The 19092-nt window shown below is 43.0% G+C and overlaps 1 protein-coding gene and 1 long non-coding RNA gene across 2 annotated transcripts in view; both read right to left on the minus strand.

Annotated features, from left to right (window-relative positions):
- Positions 1-3366: 3366 nt before the first annotated feature.
- LOC117352019 lies at positions 3367-8509 on the minus strand. Its single transcript, XR_004537555.1, has 5 exons — positions 8428-8509; positions 6802-6944; positions 5523-5591; positions 4156-4210; positions 3367-3591 (listed from the first exon to the last, which is right to left on the minus strand). It is a non-coding gene; the product is annotated as an uncharacterized LOC117352019 (long non-coding RNA).
- An 8838-nt stretch (positions 8510-17347) lies between these two features.
- The window catches only part of SYT9 (synaptotagmin 9), a 37464-nt gene continuing 35719 nt past the window's right edge, over positions 17348-19092 (minus strand). Inside the window, exon 7 of the mRNA XM_033928676.1 lies at positions 17348-17945. Within this exon, the coding sequence (XP_033784567.1) occupies positions 17877-17945 (69 nt within the window). The 3' untranslated portion in view covers positions 17348-17876. The remainder of the gene's footprint in view (positions 17946-19092) is intronic.

A 19092-nucleotide genomic window follows, 5' to 3' on the forward strand; every position in this document is an offset into this window, starting at 1 on the left:
TGTTGATGCGATTTAAAGCGAAGCCGACTGCTAGCTGTATATTTTAAACGTTTCTATAGCGATGAAAACCTAAATGGTTTACATAATAATGTTACTTGCATTTAAAAGACAGAATCAAACAATTCTCATAAAAAAATAATAAGTTTCACTTAACTTTTGCATTGTCGACAGGTACGTCACTCAAGTTTCACAGATCTTTTTCCAGGAATCCAAAAGTGAAGACAGGTCATTTGTATAATATTCAAGTGATAGGTGCACTGTGAAAAAAACCAAATTGGCGTCAAACTCATTGGAAAATTAAAATAAAGAAATTCATAGTAAAGATTCAAAATGAATTAAGGACAGGGGAATACCTATCATACGCAACCTTCACACAATGAAACAGTCATTCCTGCACTGCTCTTTCCTTTTTATAATGGACCAAAAAAGCAGACAGATTTAAAATGAAGAATCAGAAAAGGACTGACAGCCTTGGGAGGTGACACATCACCGAACCTCGTATTCCCTCGCTCCATTTCACTACCTAGTGAATATTCCCACCCTAGAGGGCCTAGAATTTGCCACAAGCACAAAGTCATCCTCATCCTACTCTACAGAACCCCCCTGCTCCCGAGCAGAAGCCCTAGAATCCCTACTCAAATTCCATCAGCGAGCTATCCATCTCCCACAAACATGTGACCATCCCAGGACACTTCAACTAAAATTCCAACTGCAAATCAACCCCCATCGCCTCCCTTAAACTCGCCTTCCTTTCTGCACTAGCTTCTCCATTCTTAACCTTTACTTAAGTCACTGTAAAATCTTTTGACTGTCTAACTGTATCCCACTGTGAATGTTTGCTTCTAACCCATTCAGAGCTACTAGGAGGGGATAACAAACAAATTAAATATTTGCCACTTCCCTCCTTACCTTTACATTTCTGCCAAAGCCAGACATGCATCCTCTTGTCAGAAATCCACAAAGGTCAAACAGAAAACACCTCGTCTTCCTGCGTAAGACCTAGGCAGAATACATACATGAAGTTAAAAGAAACCATGGAATCCATACCCTAACAAAAAGAAGAAACACCATATTCCAATATGGCAGTGCAGCCAACCGCAAGTCTTAGACAGGATGTATGCCCAAATTATTTGCTCAAATGTCAACTCTTCTATAACCATTAATTCCAGGCATAATGAGATTACAAATTTAAGGCTACAATTTCATGATCTACAACTCAGGTTGATAAAGTACCGCCTCATTTTGAGAGGGGGAGAGATCAGAATAAGCGGATTGTGGCCTCTAGAACTCCCCTACCTCCTCTTCTACACAATCTGGACGCAGTCCAATTACATTAGTGGGAAGAAATTTTATGATCGCTTGCGACACAGCTGTTTAGGACTTTAGAGTAGACCACCACAAAGTGAACACACCCCAAGGCAGTGTACACCAGGGCAGTGATCAACCCCCCCATAGCGGTGTACACCAAGGCAGTGATCAACCCCCCCATAGCAGTGTACACCAAGGCAGTGATCAACCCCCCCATAGCAGTGTACACCAAGGCAGTGATCAACCCCCCCATAGCAGTGTACACCAAGGCAGTGATCAACCCCCCCATAGCAGTGTACACCAAGGCAGTGATCAACCCCCCCATAGCAGTGTACACCAAGGCAGTGATCAACCCCCCCATAGCAGTGTACACCAAGGCAGTGATCAACCCCCCCATAGCAGTGTACACCAAGGCAGTGATCAACCCCCCCATAGCAGTGTACACCAAGGCAGTGATCAACCCCCCCATAGCAGTGTACACCAGGGCAGTGATCAACCCCCCCATAGCAGTGTACACCAGGGCAGTGATCAACCCCCCCCATAGCAGTGTACACCAAGGCAGTGTACACCAGGGCAGTGATCAACCCCCCCATAGCAGTGTACACCAAGGCAGTGATCAACCCCCCCCATAGCAGTGTACACCAAGGCAGTGATCAACCCCCCCATAGCAGTGTACACCAAGGCAGTGATCAACCCCCCCCATAGCAGTGTACACCAGGGCAGTGTACACCAGGGCAGTGATCAACCCCCCCATAGCAGTGTACACCAAGGCGGTGATCAACCCCCCCATAGCAGTGTACACCAAGGCAGTGTACACCAGGGCAGTGATCAACCCCCCCATAGCAGTGTACACCAAGGCAGTGTACACCAGGGCAGTGATCAACCCCCCCATAGCAGTGTACACCAAGGCAGTGTACACCAGGGCAGTGATCAACCCCCCCATAGCAGTGTACACCAAGGCAGTGTACACCAGGGCAGTGATCAACCCCCCCATAGCAGTGTACACCAAGGCAGTGTACACCAGGGCAGTGATCAACCCCCCCATAGCAGTGTACACCAAGGCAGTGTACACCAGGGCAGTGATCAACCCCCCCATAGCAGTGTACACCAAGGCAGTGTACACCAGGGCAGTGATCAACCCCCCCCATAGCAGTGTACACCAAGGCAGTGATCAACCCCCCCATAGCGGTGTACACCAAGGCAGTGTACACCAGGGCAGTGATCAACCCCCCCATAGCGGTGTACACCAAGGCAGTGTACACCAAGGCAGTGATCAACCCCCCCATAGCGGTGTACACCAAGGCAGTGTACACCAGGGCGGTGATCAACCCCCCCATAGCGGTGTACACCAAGGCAGTGTACACCAGGGCGGTGATCAACCCCCCCATAGCGGTGTACACCAGGGCGGTGATCAACCCCCCCATAGCGGTGTACACCAGGGCGGTGATCAACCCCCCCATAGCGGTGTACACCAAGGCAGTGTACACCAGGGCGGTGATCAACCCCCCATAGCGGTGTACACCAAGGCAGTGTACACCAGGGCAGTGATCAACCCCCCCATAGCGGTGTACACCAAGGCAGTGTACACCAGGGCAGTGATCAACCCCCCCATAGCGGTGTACACCAAGGCAGTGTACACCAGGGCGGTGATCAACCCCCCCATAGCGGTGTACACCAAGGCAGTGTACACCAGGGCGGTGATCAACCCCCCCATAGCGGTGTACACCAGGGCGGTGATCAACCCCCCCATAGCAGTTTACACCAAGGCAGTGTACACCAGGGCGGTGATCAACCCCCCCATAGCGGTGTACACCAAGGCAGTGTACACCAGGGCGGTGATCAACCCCCCCCATAGCGGTGTACACCAAGGCGGTGATCAACCCCCCCATAGCGATGTAAACCAGGGCGGTGATCAACCCCCCCATAGCGATGTACACCAAGGCAGTGTACACCAGGGCGGTGATCAACCCCCCCCCCCCAAAGCGATGTACACCAAGGCAGTGGTGAACACCAAGGTAGACCAACAAGTAGTTAACATCCTAAAGTTGACCACTGCTGTTCTTATGGAAAATCTGCTCAGCCAAAGCCTCCAAATATTCCTGTCTTCAGTAATAAATTCCCACTAATGTAATTGGACTGTGTGCGAGTATATAATGTTCTTAATACTCTTATGATAAACACTTATCTTTCCCAGCACTGTGCAGGATCGGTCCATGTGTCTTTCATACACACTGGCTGTTCTTGTGACAAGTCCGCTCAGTCAAAGCCTCCAAGTATTCCTGTCTTCAGAAATAAATAATTTTTCAATAAACACTTTTCAAATTTCAATTCATTTCTATCCATTTTTAAGAAATGCGTTTCCCCAAAAATAAGACTCATTCATTTTGAGCCCAAAAAAGACACTAGATTTTTCCCATACACAATGATCATCTCTTCCTTCTTCTCCACCCCAATTCTTCCTATTTCCTTTCTATCCCTCCCTCCCATCCCTTGTGCAGCAAAACCCTTCCAGCTTTTATCCCTCCCTACCTCATGTAGTATCTTTCTATCCCCCCGGTCCCAATGGCCTCAATCTATTTAATGTAGCTTGGGCAATGGAGGGATTAAGTGATTTGCCCAGGGGTCATCAGGATCAGCGTGGGTTTGATCCCAAAGCCTCTGGATGCTGAAGCTGTAGCTTTAACCACTGCACTACACTTCTAAAAACTTCCTATTTTAAAAATGCAGCATGGTCCCTTTTGAATTGCATGGCTTCCATCTTGTGTATAATTCGATTCTCAACTCCAAAGTTCTCCTTGACCAATCACTGCCAACCAATTTACCATTTGGGAGTCAGGAAATTCTTACCTGCCATCCTTCCTGTAAAATTTCAGTGATCAGGTAACTCGCATCCTAGGAATCCCTGCAGTACAAAACAAACTAAATATGTAAGTGAGGGAAGGAAGGACGTGTTAGGACTTGAGGGAGCACAAACAGGGTCATGAACTTGGAACACACAATGAAAGGAAAGAGTGAGGGGTGCACAAGCCATAATATGGAAGAATGGAGGGAGTGAGGAAAAGATGATGAAGACACAGACAAAGAAAGAATTATTGGTCACGGGGGAGAGGAGTGAGGTAGAGATATGAGCGTGGAGAGAAGGGAGAACATACTGGGCCTAGGAAGCCTCCCGCACTTTTCTTTTTAACTACAGAGGGGGAGGGTATTAATGAAGTGCTATTTTAGCTGTGAAGGGGGGGGGGGAGAGCTTATGGGGCCAGAAACAGAGAAAAATGGTGGGCAATAGTCTTAAGGGAAAGAAATTGGACCTGGGATGGTGTGGAGGAAGAGGGAAAGATACTTCAAGGAAAAACTGTTGGGAATAGAAAGGGAGATATGGTGGACCTGGGGAAGGGATGCAGGCAGGGGGAGAGATGGGATGGGGCATTTGGGAAGAGGAAGGAAGAAAAGTTGGATCCGGGGATGGAAGGGTAGGAAGGAGAAATGATGGGATAGGGCATTTGGGAAGAGGAAGAGAAGTTGGATCCGGGGATGGAAGGGAGGGAGGGAGAAATGTTAGGTCTGTGGATGGAAGGCAGAGATACAGCATCAAGGAGGGGGAAGGGAAGAAAAACAGAAGAGAAAAACATTGGACTGTGGGGATAGAGGAGCAGAGTAGAACCCATAGGAGGGCAGGAGGGAAGAGCTGGGATAAGATGCTAGGGGATGGAAAGAAAGCTAGGCAGTTACAGCCTGAGGGGAGAGGGAGGGGGATTCTGAAAGTGGTGACCCATGTAGATAAGGTCAAAAGGGAGATGACAAGAAATGAGCAGCGAGTACAGTGGTATTATGGTAATGGGGAGTAGAGATCAGGAAAAAGGAGGCTGGGAAAAGAGTGAGATGGGAAATGGAAGAGCTAGGGATAGAGAAAAGATGGAAAACTGAGGTAGCGGAACATTTAAAAAGGGTGAGAAAGGCAAGATTTGAGTGGAAAGAAGCAAAAAAATAAAGTTAAGAAAGCTGAAAGGGAAAAATACATTGGACATAGGCATAAGGAAAAACAATGGAATGAGAGGAGAAGAGAAAATAAATGGACAGCAGACACTAGAAACAGACTTAGTTAAAGATGGGCAAAATGCAAAAAGAAACTAGGACCGAGATGATGGAAAAACAAAACATCCAGACAAGGTAGAAAAAATTGTTTTAATTTGAATTTAACAACTGGAAATTCTTACCTGCCATCCTTCCTGTAAAATTTCAGTCGACTCCTTTCGGTGATCAGGTAACTCACATTCTAGGAATCCCTGCAGTACAAAAAACAAACAAAATATATAAGTAAGTGAGGGAAATAAGGAAGGAGGATGTGTTGAGACTTAAGGGAGGGAGCACATACAGGATGAAGGAAGGAGGGGCATGAACTTGGGACACAGAATGAAGGGAAAGAGGGAGGGGAGCATGAGCCTTAATATGGAAGAATGGAGGGAGTGAGGGAAAGAGATGCGGGAGAGAATAGAAAGGGAAAGATGGTGCACATGAGATGAAGAGAACTGTTAGGCAGAGAGAAGGGAGGGAGTAGGAGAGGAGTGAGGTAGATGCATGGGCACAGAGAGAAGGAGGGGAGAACATACTGGGCTTTCTTTTTTTTAAAGTACAGAGGGGGATGGTATTAAAGAAGTGCTAGATTGGGCTGGGGGGAGGTGGAGAGCTTATGGGGCCAAAATATAGAGATGGTGGGTAATAGTCTGAAGGGAGAGAAGTTGGACCTGGGATGGTGTGGAGGAAGAGAGAAAGGAAGAAATGGTGGACCTGGGGAAGGGAGGCAGGCAGGGGGAGAGATGGGATGGAGCAGTTGGGAAGAGAAAGGGAGAAAAGTTGGATCTGGGGAAGGAAGGCAGAGAGATGCTAGAAGATAGAAAGAAAGGAACAGGGAGTTATAGCCTGAGGAGAGATGTGACCCATGTGAATGAGGTCAAAAGGGAGATGACAAGATAAGTGAAAGAGCAGCGAGTACAGTGGTATTAATGGGGTAATGGGGAGTAGAAAACAGCAAAAAGGAGGCTGTGAAAAGAGCGAGATTGGAAATGGGAGAGCTAGGGACTGAGATAAGATGGAGAATTGTGAAGTAGCTGAACATTTAAAAAGAAGAAGGGTGAGAAAGAAGGCAATATTTGAGTGGACACAGGCAAAAAATTAAGCTGAAAGGGGAAAAAATACATTAGAGACAGGCATAAGAAAGAAATGGAATGTTACAAGAGAAGGAGAAAAAAAATGGACTAAACGCAAAAAGAGAAACTGGGACCAAGATGATAGAAAAACAATACATCCAGACAAGCTAGAAAAAATTGTTTTATTTTGAATTTATTAACTGGAATGTTAGCTTTGGGATATGCTAATCACAATTATTTTTGTATTCAGTGGTGTAGTCTTATACAGCTGATTTGGGGGAGGAACTGGAGCCCTAAATTAGTGGATGGGCACCAAAGTTTCTCCCTGCCTTGTGCAATTTATAAATACTTGAGCTAGTGTGGACTCCCAAGCCCTGCCGACTGAAGACATCTTCCTCAGCCAATGGCAATATCCACAAGCTGCTACTGCGTTCATGAAAGCCAAGGTGGAAATTTCAGACATAATTTCAATTGTAATCATGTTATTGAAGCCTTAAAAAAATAGAAAAAAAGAAGATCAATACCCTCATTATTTGCAACATAATATTTTATTGTTAACGCTTTAAACTTTAGTTACTGCAAGAATTCTAATACTGTATTATAATAAATTTCCAATTACATTTCTAAACATTCTTATTGCTTGTCAAGTAGCTATTTAAATCATCACAATATAATCTATAGAATTATATTAACAAAATATATAAATTTTGATTTAAACTAATGTCTTTATTACTGATTCATAATCATCTTTGTAAATTGAATCCCCTATGTTATAGGGATCTTTATAATCAAAAGCTAGATCAATCTGGTGCCTCAATTGAAGCACTTAAAAGTATGCTTTTAATTTGTTCTCTTATTCCTTCACTAGTTAACCTCTTATTCACTAATTAGAATAAACAAATTATATTATAGCAATCTTTATAATCAAAAGCTAAATTAGTATAAGTTACGCTTCAACTTTTAATATACTATCAATTACCAGATCAACTATTTATCAATCAATTATAGTCAGCAATAAAAATCATTGTGTTCACAAAATACAAATTATTTGAAATCACATCTTATTAAAAAAAATCTCATTTTCTCTTTGAATTAAAACTGTGCTAATTTTTAATGTGCATATTAAATTTTTTATAACTTTTAAAATCTACAACATTAATAGTACCACATGGTACATAATACAATAATGAATCTATTGGCAACGTGATTTTAAGACCGTTTCTTAAATTGCTTTTTCATTTAATTGAAATCATTCTACCGCTTCTAAAGTTACTTTTTTTAATCAGTTAAATCATTGTGGCTGTTTTAATTTAATTCAAGTTATACCTTCCGTGAAGCCTGAAAAAACTGTCGGCCTCGGCAGTTATTCAGCTACTTCCCCCGCGGCTCCCCTTCCGCGCTTTTCCGGGAGAATTGCGCCAGAGACAGACACGAAAAGCGCGGAAGGGGAGCCGCGGGGGAAGTAGCTGAATCACTGCCGAGGCCGACAGTTTCTCCGGGCTTCACGGAAGGTAAAAGACCATCGGACAAGAGAGCAGTCTGGAAACATGCTGGATCACGGCACCGGAACCGGGACCAAAGCCTTGGAACCGGGTCCTGAAAAGTGAAGTTCCTGGACCGTGACTCCAAACCCAATAACACCACCCCTCATAGCTTGCACCTGGAAAAACATTATTAAGTCTTTTTTTAGATAGGGGGGGGGGGGTGTGGGTGTAAAAACAAACAAACAGTGGGCCCCGGGTATCGTAGACCCTAGGTACGCCACTGAGCGGATCCTAAGCGTGTTAATTCTTAAAATTACCCCTCCAAAAACAAGCATCGTACGGGAAACGCTAAAACAAAGCTTCGGTTTAGGAATACTGAAGGCAACGACTATAGTTAAATTTAAACACAAGCCTTAATCTCTAAGTTCAAAATTTAAACTTTCAAACTCATTCTAACCGCTTACATCTTAAAACAGCATCTAAAAACTTACCCGCTGTAGCGCGGAACCTCTTCCCTCCAAGGTTACAGCATCGCAAAGATTACCGAGCGCAGTCACACCTCCTCATTCCAACGTTGCATTCTCAAAAGTGGCGAATACCGTGAACTTTATACGCTCAGTCATTAGGCTCCACGTCATCGCTCACCTGATTGCCATATGATCATTTACGCTAGCTTTGGTCATCACCCCTCATAGGGTGGTAGATGTTACGTAAACTTCGTGCGCTGGTGACGTGCACCCGATTAATCGTCCGGTTACAATTCTATCCCGCACAAAGGGAGGACGATTTTATACCTCATAAAATGCTTTAATGAGCGTTTATAAGTAGAATAAGCTTCTTAATGTATATAGACTATGTTGCAAAATTTAATTCTGTACACCAAGTTAAATGATCTTGGTATCAATTATATATCCCATGATGAACTTTAAATAAATTATATTTTTCCATCAAATGTGAACTGTTTTGTTCTCATTGCCAGAACCTCATTTAAAAAAAAAAAACCAACTTAATTTTGCAGGAACTCAGCTGCTGCTTCTTGGGCCAAGCACCAAGAGCATAACTTTCCTTTCTACGTCCCATGGCCACCATCTCCTTCTATAAATCATCTGCCCCCTCCCCTTTCATTTTCCCCTTCCATCATCTTCCACCTATCTCTTCAACACACCATCTGCCTAGTCTAAGTTAAGGCACTGGTCTTTGACCTGGGGGCCGCTGCGGGAGCAGACTGCTAGGCAGGTGGACCCCTGGCCTGACCCAGCAGTGCCAATTTTTATGTTCTTATGTTCTCTTCCATCTTTGCATCCCTTTATATAAAGCATCATCCCCCTTCTTTCTTACCATCCGGTATCTGTCCCCTCTCTCCCCATCCCCTTCTATAAAGCATCTGCCCCCCTCGCTCCCTTTCCATCCAATGTCTTCCTCGCTCTCACCTGACACCCTGCTGCTGCTTCCTGCCCCTCTGAGGTTACAGGCCAGAGTCAACAGCTGATTATATTGAGGTAGCCTGTTTTGCCACAGCAGCAGAAGTGGCCTGGGGTGGGGAGGTGCTGCTCTTGCTGATGGGGGTCTTCACAAGAGGTGTTAGTGTTCACTCTCTCTAAGTGTTAGTATTTCCTATCTCTTAGTGTTAGTGTTCTGTCTCTCTTAGTATTCGTGTTCTCTTTCTCTCAGTGTTAGTGTTCTCTCTCTCAGTGTTCAAGTGTTCTCTCTGTGTTAGTATTCTCTAGCTCTTAGTGTTAGTGTTCTGTCTCTCTCTTAGTGTTAGTGTTCTTTCTCTCTTAGTGTTAGTGTTCTTTCTCTCTCAGTGTTAGTGTTCTCTCTCTTAGTGTTAGTGTTCTTTCTCTCTCAGTGAGTGTTCTCTCTCTTAGTGTTAGTGTTCTGTCTCTCTTAGTATTCGTGTTCTCTTTCTCTCAGTGTTAGTGTTCTCTCTCTCAGTGTCCAAGTGTTCTATCTCTCTCAGTGTTAGTGTTCTCTCTCTTAGTGTTAGTGTTCTTTCTCTCTCAGTTAGTGTTCTCTCTCTTACTGTTAGTGTTCTCTCTCTTAGTGTTAGTGTTCTGTCTCTCTTAGTATTCGTGTTCTCTTTCTCTCAGTGTTAGTGTTCTCTCTCTCAGTGTCCAAGTGTTCTGTCTCTCTCAGTGTTCAAGTGTTCTCTCTCACTTAGTGTTAGTATTCTCTATCTCTTAGTGTTAGTGTTCTATCTCTCTCAGTGATCAAGTGTTCTCTCTCACTTAGTGTTAGTATTCTCTATCTCTTAGTGTTAGTGTTCTATCTCTCTCTAAGTGTGTTCTGTCTCTCTAAGTGTTAGTATTCTATCTCTCTCAGTGTTAGTGTTCTCTCTCTTAGTGTTAGTGTTCTGTCTCTCTCAGTGAGTGTTCTCTCTCTTAGTGTTAGTGTTCTGTCTCTCTTAGTATTCGTGTTCTCTTTCTCTCAGTGTTAGTGTTCTCTCTCTCAGTGTCCAAGTGTTCTGTCTCTCAGTGTTAGTATTCTTTCTCTCTTAGTGTTAGTGTTCTCTCTCTCTCAGTGATCAAGTGTTCTCTCTCACTTAGTGTTAGTATTCTCTATCTCTTAGTGTTAGTGTTCTATCTCTCTCTAAGTGTGTTCTGTCTCTCTAAGTGTTAGTATTCTATCTCTCTCAGTGTTAGTGTTCTCTCTCTTAGTGTTAGTGTTCTGTCTCTCTCAGTGAGTGTTCTCTCTCTTACTGTTAGTGTTCTCTCTCTTAGTGTTAGTGTTCTGTCTCTCTTAGTATTCGTGTTCTCTTTCTCTCAGTGTTAGTGTTCTCTCTCTCAGTGTCCAAGTGTTCTGTCTCTCTCAGTGTTCAAGTGTTCTCTCTGTGTTAGCATTCTTTCTCTCTTAGTGTTAGTGTTCTGCCCCTCTAAGTGTTAGTCTTCTATCTCTCTCAGTGTTAGTGTTCTCTCTCTTAGTGTTAGTGTTCTGTCTCTCTTAGTATTCGTGTTCTCTTTCTCTCAGTGAGTGTTCTCTCTCTCAGTGTCCAAGTGTTCTGTCTCTCTCAGTGTTCAAGTGTTCTCTCTGTGTTAGCATTCTTTCTCTCTTAGTGTTAGTGTTCTGCCCCTCTAAGTGTTAGTCTTCTATCTCTCTCAGTGTTAGTGTTCTCTCTCTTAGTGTTAGTGTTCTGTCTCTCTTAGTATTCGTGTTCTCTTTCTCTCAGTGTTAGTGTTCTCTCTCTCAGTGTCCAAGTGTTCTGTCTCTCTCAGTGTTCAAGTGTTCTCTCTGTGTTAGTATTCTTTCTCTCTTAGTGTTAGTGTTCTGTCTCTCTTAGTATTCGTGTTCTCTTTCTTTCAGTGTTAGTGTTCTCTCTCTCAGTGTCCAAGTGTTCTGTCTCTCTCAGTGTTCAAGTGTTCTCTCTCTTAGTGTTAGTGATCTCTCTCTCTTAGTGTTAGTGTTCTGTCTCTCTCAGTATTCAACTGTTCTCTCTCTAATAAGAACATAAGCATTGCCCCTGCCGGGTCAGACCAGGGGTCCATCGTGCCTGGCAGTCTGCTTCCGCGGCGGCCCCCCAGGTCCATGTCCTGTAAGTGCTCCTAACCTACAACTTCCATACCCTGTTCACCTAATGTCCAGTGAAGTAACCCTCTATCTGTACCCTGCTATCTCCTTTGCTTCCAGGAAGTCATCCAGTCCCTTTTTGAACCCCATTATTGTACTCTGTTTTATCACCTCTCCTGGAAGCGAGCTCCCGGTGTCCACCACCCGTTGAGTGAAGAAGAACTTCCTTGCATTTGTTTTGAATCTGTCTCCTTTCAGTTTTTCTGAATGACCGCTTGTTTTAGTTGTCCCCGCTAGTCTAAAAAATCTGTCCCTCTCCACCTTCTCTATGCCTTTCATGATTTTATAAGTCTCTATCGTGTCCCCTCTCAGTCTCCACTTTTCCAGGGTAAAGAGTCCCAGCTTGTCCAACCGTTCGGCATATGAAAGGTTCTCCATGCCCTTTATCATCCTTGTTGCTCTCCTCTGGACCCTCTCAAGTATTGCCATGTCCTTCTTAAGGTATGGTGACCAGCATTGGACGCAGTATTCCAGATGTGGGCGCACCATTGCTCGATACAGTGGCAGGATGACTTCCTTTGTTCTGGTAGTGATACCTTTTTTGATAATGCCCAACATTCTGTTCGCTTTCTTTGAGGCCGCTGCACATTGCGCCGCCGGCTTCATTGATTTGTCCACCAATACCCCCAGGTCTTTTTCTAGGTTAGTGTTCTGTCTCTCTTAGTATTCAAGTGTCCTCTCTCTCTCTTAGTGTTAGTGTACTGTGTCTCTTAGTGTTCTCTCTCTCTCAGTATTTTATGTGTTCTCTCTCTCAGCATTAGTGTTAGTGTTTTGTCTCTCTCAGTGTTAGTGTTTTCTCTCTCTCAGTGTTAGTGCTCTCTCTCTCTCTCTCTCAGTGTTAATGTTCTCTCTCTCTCTCTCATTGTTAGTGTTCTCTCTCTCTCAGTGTTAATGTTCTCTCTCTCTCAGCATTTGTGTTCTCTTTCTCTCTCAGTGTTAATGTTCTCTCTCTGTGTGTTAGTGTTCTCTCTCTCAGTATTCATGTTCTCTTTCTCTTAGTGTTAGATTTTTGTCTCTCTGTGTTAGCATTCTGTCTCTCTCAGTGTTCAAGTGTTCTGTCTCTCTCTCAGTGTTAGTGTTCTGTCTCTCCCAATGTTAGTGTTCTCTCTCTCTCTCTGTGTTCGTGCTCTCCCTCTTTAAGTGTTAATGTTCTGTCTTTCAGTGTTAGTGTTCTCTCTCTCTGTGTTAATGTTCTCTCTCTGTGTGTTAGTGTTCTCTCTCTCCCAGTGTTAGTGTTCTCTCTCTCCCAGTGTTAGTGTTCTCTCTCTCTCTCAGTGTTAGTGCTCTCTCTCTCAGTGTTAGTGCTCTCCCTCTTTAAGTGTTAATGTTCTGTCTTTCAGTGTTAGTTTTCTCTCTCTCTCAGTGTTTATGTTCTCTCTTTCTTAGTGTTAATGTTCTCTCTCTCTCTCTCTCTCTCTCTCATTGTTAGTGTTCTCTCTCTCTCAGCATTTGTGTTCTCTTTCTCTCTCAGTGTTAATGTTCTCTCTCTGTGTGTTAGTGTTCTCTCTCTCAGTATTCATGTTCTCTTTCTCTTAGTGTTAGATTTTTGTCTCTCTGTGTTAGCATTCTGTCTCTCTCAGTGTTCAAGTGTTCTGTCTCTCTCTCAGTGTTAGTGTTCTGTCTCTCCCAATGTTAGTGTTCTCTCTCTCTCTGTGTTCGTGCTCTCCCTCTTTAAGTGTTAATGTTCTGTCTTTCAGTGTTAGTGTTCTCTCTCTCTGTGTTAATGTTCTCTCTCTGTGTGTTAGTGTTCTCTCTCTCCCAGTGTTAGTGTTCTCTCTCTCTCTCAGTGTTAGTGCTCTCCCTCTTTAAGTGTTAATGTTCTGTCTTTCAGTGTTAGTGTTCTCTCTCTCTCAGTGTTTATGTTCTCTCTTTCTTAGTGTTAGTGTTCTCTCTCTCGCTTAGTCTTAGTATTCTCTCTCTCTCAGTGTTTAAGTTCTCTCTCAATGTTAGTGTTCTATTTTTCTTAGTGTTAGTGTTCTGTCTCTCTCACTGTTAGTGTTCTCTTTTTCTTAGTCTTATTGTTCTCTCTCTCTCTCTCTCTCATTATTAGTGTTCTGTCTCTCAGTATTCATGTGTTCTCTCTCTCACTGTTAGTGTTCTGTCTCTCTCAGTGTTAGTGTTTTGTCTCTCTCAGTGTTCAAGTATTCTGTCTCTCTCAGTGTTAGTGTTCTGTCTCTCCCACTGTTAGTGTTCTCTTTCTCTCACTGTTAGTGTTCTCTCTCTCTCAGTGTTAGTGTTCTCTCTCTCAGTGTTAGTGTTCTCTCTCTCTGTGTTAATGTTCTCTCTCTGTGTGTTAGTGTTCTCTCTCTCCCAGTGTTAGTGTTCTCTCTCTCTCTCAGTGTTAGTGTACTCTCTCTCTCAGTGTTAGTGCTCTCCCTCTTTAAGTGTTAATGTTCTGTCTTTCAGTGTTAGTGTTCTCTCTCTCTCAGTGTTTATGTTCTCTCTTTCTTAGTGTTAGTGTTCTCTCTCTCGCTTAGTCTTAGTATTCTCTCTCTCTCAGTGTTTAAGTTCTCTCTCAATGTTAGTGTTCTATTTTTCTTAGTGTTAGTGTTCTGTCTCTCTCACTGTTAGTGTTCTCTTTTTCTTAGTCTTATTGTTCTCTTTCTCTCTCAGTGTTAATGTTCTCTCTCTGTGTGTTAGTGTTCTGGCTCTCCCAGTGTTAGTGTTCTCTCTCTCTCTCAGTGTTAGTGTACTCTCTCTCTCCCAGTGTTAGTGTTCTCTCTCTCTCTCAGTGTTAGTGCTCTCTCTCTCAGTGTTAGTGCTCTCCCTCTTTAAGTGTTAATGTTCTGTCTTTCAGTGTTAGTTTTCTCTCTCTCTCAGTGTTAGTGCTCTCTCTCTCAGTGTTAGTGTTCTGTCTCTCTCTCAGTGTTAATGTTCTCTCTCTCTCTCAGTGTTAATGTTCTCTCTCTCTCTCTCATTGTTAGTGTTCTCTCTCTCTCAGTGTTAGTGCTCTCTCTCTCTCAGTGTTAATGTTCTCTCTCTCTCAGCATTTGTGTTCTCTTTCTCTCTCAGTGTTAATGTTCTCTCTCTGTGTGTTAGTGTTCTCTCTCTCAGTATTCATGTGTTCTCTTTCTCTTAGTGTTAGATTTTTGTCTCTCTGTGTTAGCATTCTGTCTATCTCAGTGTTCAAGTGTTCTGTCTCTCTCTCAGTGTTAGTGTTCTGTCTCTCCCAATGTTAGTGTTCTCTCTCTCTCTGTGTTCGTGCTCTCCCTCTTTAAGTGTTAATGTTCTGTCTTTCAGTGTTAGTGTTCTCTCTCTCTGTGTTAATGTTCTCTCTCTGTGTGTTAGTGTTCTCTCTCTCCCAGTGTTAGTGTTCTCTCTCTCTCTCAGTGTTAGTGTACTCTCTCTCTCTCAGTGTTAGTGCTCTCTCTCTCAGTGTTAGTGCTCTCCCTCTTTAAGTGTTAATGTTCTGTCTTTCAGTGTTAGTTTTCTCTCTCTCTCAGTGTTTATGTTCTCTCTTTCTTAGTGTTAGTGTTCTCTCTCTCGCTTAGTCTTAGTATTCTCTCTCTCTCAGTGTTTAAGTTCTCTCTCAATGTTAGTGTTCTATTTTTCTTAGTGTTAGTGTTCTGTCTCTCTCACTGTTAGTGTTCTCTTTTTCTTAGTCTTATTGTTCTCTCTCTCTCTCAGTGTTAATGTTCTCTCTCTGTGTGTTAGTGTTCTGGCTCTCCCAGTGTTAGTGTTCTGGCTCTCCCAGTGTTAGTGTTCTCTCTCTCTCAGTGTTAGTGCTCTCTCTCTCTCAGTGTTAATGTTCTCTCTCTCTCTCTCTCATTGTTAGTGTTCTCTCTCTCTCAGTGTTAATGTTCTCTCTCTCTCAGCATTTGTGTTCTCTTTCTCTCTCAGTGTTAATGTTCTCTCTCTGTGTGTTAGTGTTCTCTCTCTCAGTATTCATGTTCTCTTTCTCTTAGTGTTAGATTTTTGTCTCTCTGTGTTAGCATTCTGTCTCTCTCAGTGTTCAAGTGTTCTGTCTCTCTCTCAGTGTTAGTGTTCTGTCTCTCCCAGTGTTAGTGTTCTCTCTCTCTCTGTGTTCGTGCTCTCCCTCTTTAAGTGTTAATGTTCTGTCTTTCAGTGTTAGTGTTCTCTCTCTCTGTGTTAATGTTCTCTCTCTCTGTGTTAGTGTTCTCTCTCTCCCAGTGTTAGTGTTCTCTCTCTCTCTCAGTGTTAGTGTACTCTCTCTCTCTCAGTGTTAGTGCTCTCCCTCTTTAAGTGTTAATGTTCTGTCTTTCAGTGTTAGTTTTCTCTCTCTCTCAGTGTTTATGTTCTCTCTTTCTTAGTGTTAGTGTTCTCTCTCTCGCTTAGTCTTAGTATTCTCTCTCTCTCAGTGTTTAAGTTCTCTCTCAATGTTAGTGTTCTATTTTTCTTAGTGTTAGTGTTCTGTCTCTCTCACTGTTAGTGTTCTCTTTTTCTTAGTCTTATTGTTCTCTCTCTCTCTCAGTGTTAATGTTCTCTCTCTGTGTGTTAGTGTTCTGGCTCTCCCAGTGTTAGTGTTCTCTCTCTCAGTGTTAGTGTTCTCTCTCTCACTGTTAGTGTTCTCTCTCTCTCAGTGTTAGTGTTCTCTCTCTCTCAGTGTTAGTGTTCTCTCTCTCAGTGTTAATGTTCTCTCTCTGTGTGTTAGTGTTCTGGCTCTCCCAGTGTTAGTGTTCTCTCTCAGTATTCATGTGTTCTCTCTCTCAGTGTTATTGTTCTCTGTCATTGTTAGTGTTCTGTCCCTCCAAGTGTTAGTGTTCTCTCTCTCTCTCAGTGTTAATGTTCTCCCACTTTAAGTGTTAATGTTCTCTCTTTCATTGTTAGTGATCTCTCTCTCTCAGTGTTTGTGTTTTCTTTCTCTCTCAGCGTTACTGTTCTCTCTGTCTCTCCCAGTGTTAGTGTTGTCTCTCTCTTAGTATCAATTGGATAAATATGCTCTAAAACACAACGATCAAACCGTTGCTCCGAATCTTGTGACGCTAAAAAGCAACACGACCTTGCAGTGAAAAAAGAGCATATTTATCCAATTGATACCCAAAGACTACTAAGACTCCCGATGCAGGCCGGGTGGCCGAAACATGATCATGTCGAGTCATTGAGTTACTTTGGATGAATAAAGACATTTGGATTTATCAGATGAGTTGAAAGACACTTTTTGTGCACCATTCTGATTGGACATTTCCACTTTTGCTCTTGCTTGAGAAAGAAAATGTATACATATGTGATTTTCAAATATATCAATGCATTTATCTGTGTCAGATAAATCAGGTGCAAATCTGCTGCCCATTTGGAATCACAAAACTTCTGAAAGTTAACAGTACCTGTGAAATATTCCTTTGAAAATCAGCTGCAAGAACCTGTAAGGACCCATGTAATTGATATTAAGATTTACTGATGAAATAGATTTACAGTGGGATGTAGTTCAGCCTAAGAATAAAACGGTTTATGTAGCTACTGCTGATGTCAGTCACATACGAGTAAGTCCCTTGTACATGTAAAACGCAGGAGTTAATCAGGAGATGGGGTTAGGGGCAGGAGAATAGTGAAATTAAGCCACTTTCTGCATAACTTCAAAGCACAAGTTGGTGTAGTAAAAACCGGCCTTACTTATGCATAGAAACAGTCATACAGTCACCACTGATATGTATATAGTAAAACACCACTACCAGCATGTTACTTTACCCAGAGGCTGTGGCTGCTGAAAATCAGCCCACATAATCTTTCCATAGATTTAGCCAGGCTAGATAATAATAGCAGTAAGTGGATGCAACCTTTCCAGCTTTAGTGATATGCATTCTAGAACAAACTTCCCACACAAAAATCATCAATATATAAATTCTGAGTAGAGACCATAAAGAAAAAAAAAATACTTAAAGGCTAATATTCAGGACAAAAGATTAACTTTATTTGGCTATTCAGTAGCACTTTAGTAACACTCAGGTCCATAACAAGGGGACAATTAGCCTGGTACAAAGCCTCTTAGGAAGTGAAAAAGTACTTAAATGATAGTTCTCCATCTAACACTGAAGATGAGAGAAGAGCATGGACTGGGAGACAAGATACACAGCAATTAAATACTGGGAGTGAGGCAGAAGTGGGGATAAGGCTTGGGATAGAAGGCTCAAGTCACTGAAGATCGCTGAATAAAGACAGCTCACAAGCGTGACCAAAGTTATTGAACTAGGCCACTGAAACACCTGTAGTTTCACTTCTTTTGTGGTGGCTAAACTTTCTCTGTTCAAGAGTTGGCCAAACAAATTCTAAGCACTGTGAGGATTCTTTGAAAAGCCATGTCACATCTGGTTAACTCTTGAAGTTGGCATAGTTCTTGGAATAATTAGTTACCGACCAGGAAGAATATGTGCTGTTTTTCTGAACTTCAACAATGTAGATTCTTCCAACTGATGCATCTTCATGGAGATGAAGGTCCTTTAATGGAATTATATGACCCATGACCTCCGACTGTTGACTGTCCAACCCACTACATTGGAATGAAAATAATTGTAATTTTTTTTTTTTTTTTTTTAGAGAAAACATACAAGACCTAATGAACATTTACACACTATCTCCCATAATCTATAAATGGTGCTCAGATTTTAGTCCCAAACTGGGAGCAATCCTGAGATCTGCACGCAAATACATTTGTGAACAATTGGAAACTGGCTGTTAACAATTATTGATGTCAATTGGCCATCACTTGCATTTGCATGTCCAAATCTTCTCCTGCATGAAAAGGGGTGTGTGGCTATGAGTGCAGCATGACAGGTCAGGGCATTCCTATGTATTTTATGATTCATTCTTCGCACCCACAGTTGGGTATCGGAATATATTCTATGTGTCTAATATAATAATACCCTAAGCGCGCATGCGCACTCCCACCTGCGTGTTCCGTTTTCCGTGCGCTGTAGTCTCCCGCAGGTAGGAGTGCGCATGCGCGAGAATCCCCCGAGGCGGATGTCGGCTGTGGAGGCTGTCAGCGGCTGCAGGCTGCAGCGGTGGCAGGCCTCGGCTGCTGAAGGCCACTGAAGTCTGGCTGGAGGAGGACGAGGAGGAGCTGCAAGATCTCTGCAGAGGCAGGAGGTGAGGAGAGAGACAGAGACAGATGGATGAGGACAGAGGGAAAGGGGGGTAGGGGAAACGCTACTGCTGCACAGGGAAGTGGTGTGGGGGGAGGGAAATGGAGGGGGAGGGAATGCTGCTGTGGCTGCTGCACAGGGAAGTGCTGGGAGAGAAGTGCTGCTGCATAGGAGGCAGGGAGAGAGACAGATAGAAAGATACAGGGGCAGGGAGAGACAGACAGACAAAGGGGGCCAGGGAGAGAGACAGACAGAAATAAAGACACACAGACATATATTCTAGCACCCGTTAATGTAACGGGCTAAAATACTAGTTATTTTATAAAGAATGTTCAATCACAGTGCTCTTTATAGAATAACACTGAGTGCACATTTTTCCCGGTACCTATTTTTCAGCACCATTTACTGAATTTTAATTTAATTAAAAAAATGTCTTATATACTGCAAATCTACAAATCTAAGTGGTTTACAACACACATATATAAAATATATCAAATTAATACATAACAGTTCTCAAAGCATTCACAAATACATATTCAATGTTTTACACCT

This window comes from Geotrypetes seraphini, chromosome 19 (genome assembly GCF_902459505.1).
Source record: "Geotrypetes seraphini chromosome 19, aGeoSer1.1, whole genome shotgun sequence".
Classification (NCBI taxonomy): Eukaryota; Metazoa; Chordata; class Amphibia; order Gymnophiona; family Dermophiidae; genus Geotrypetes; species Geotrypetes seraphini.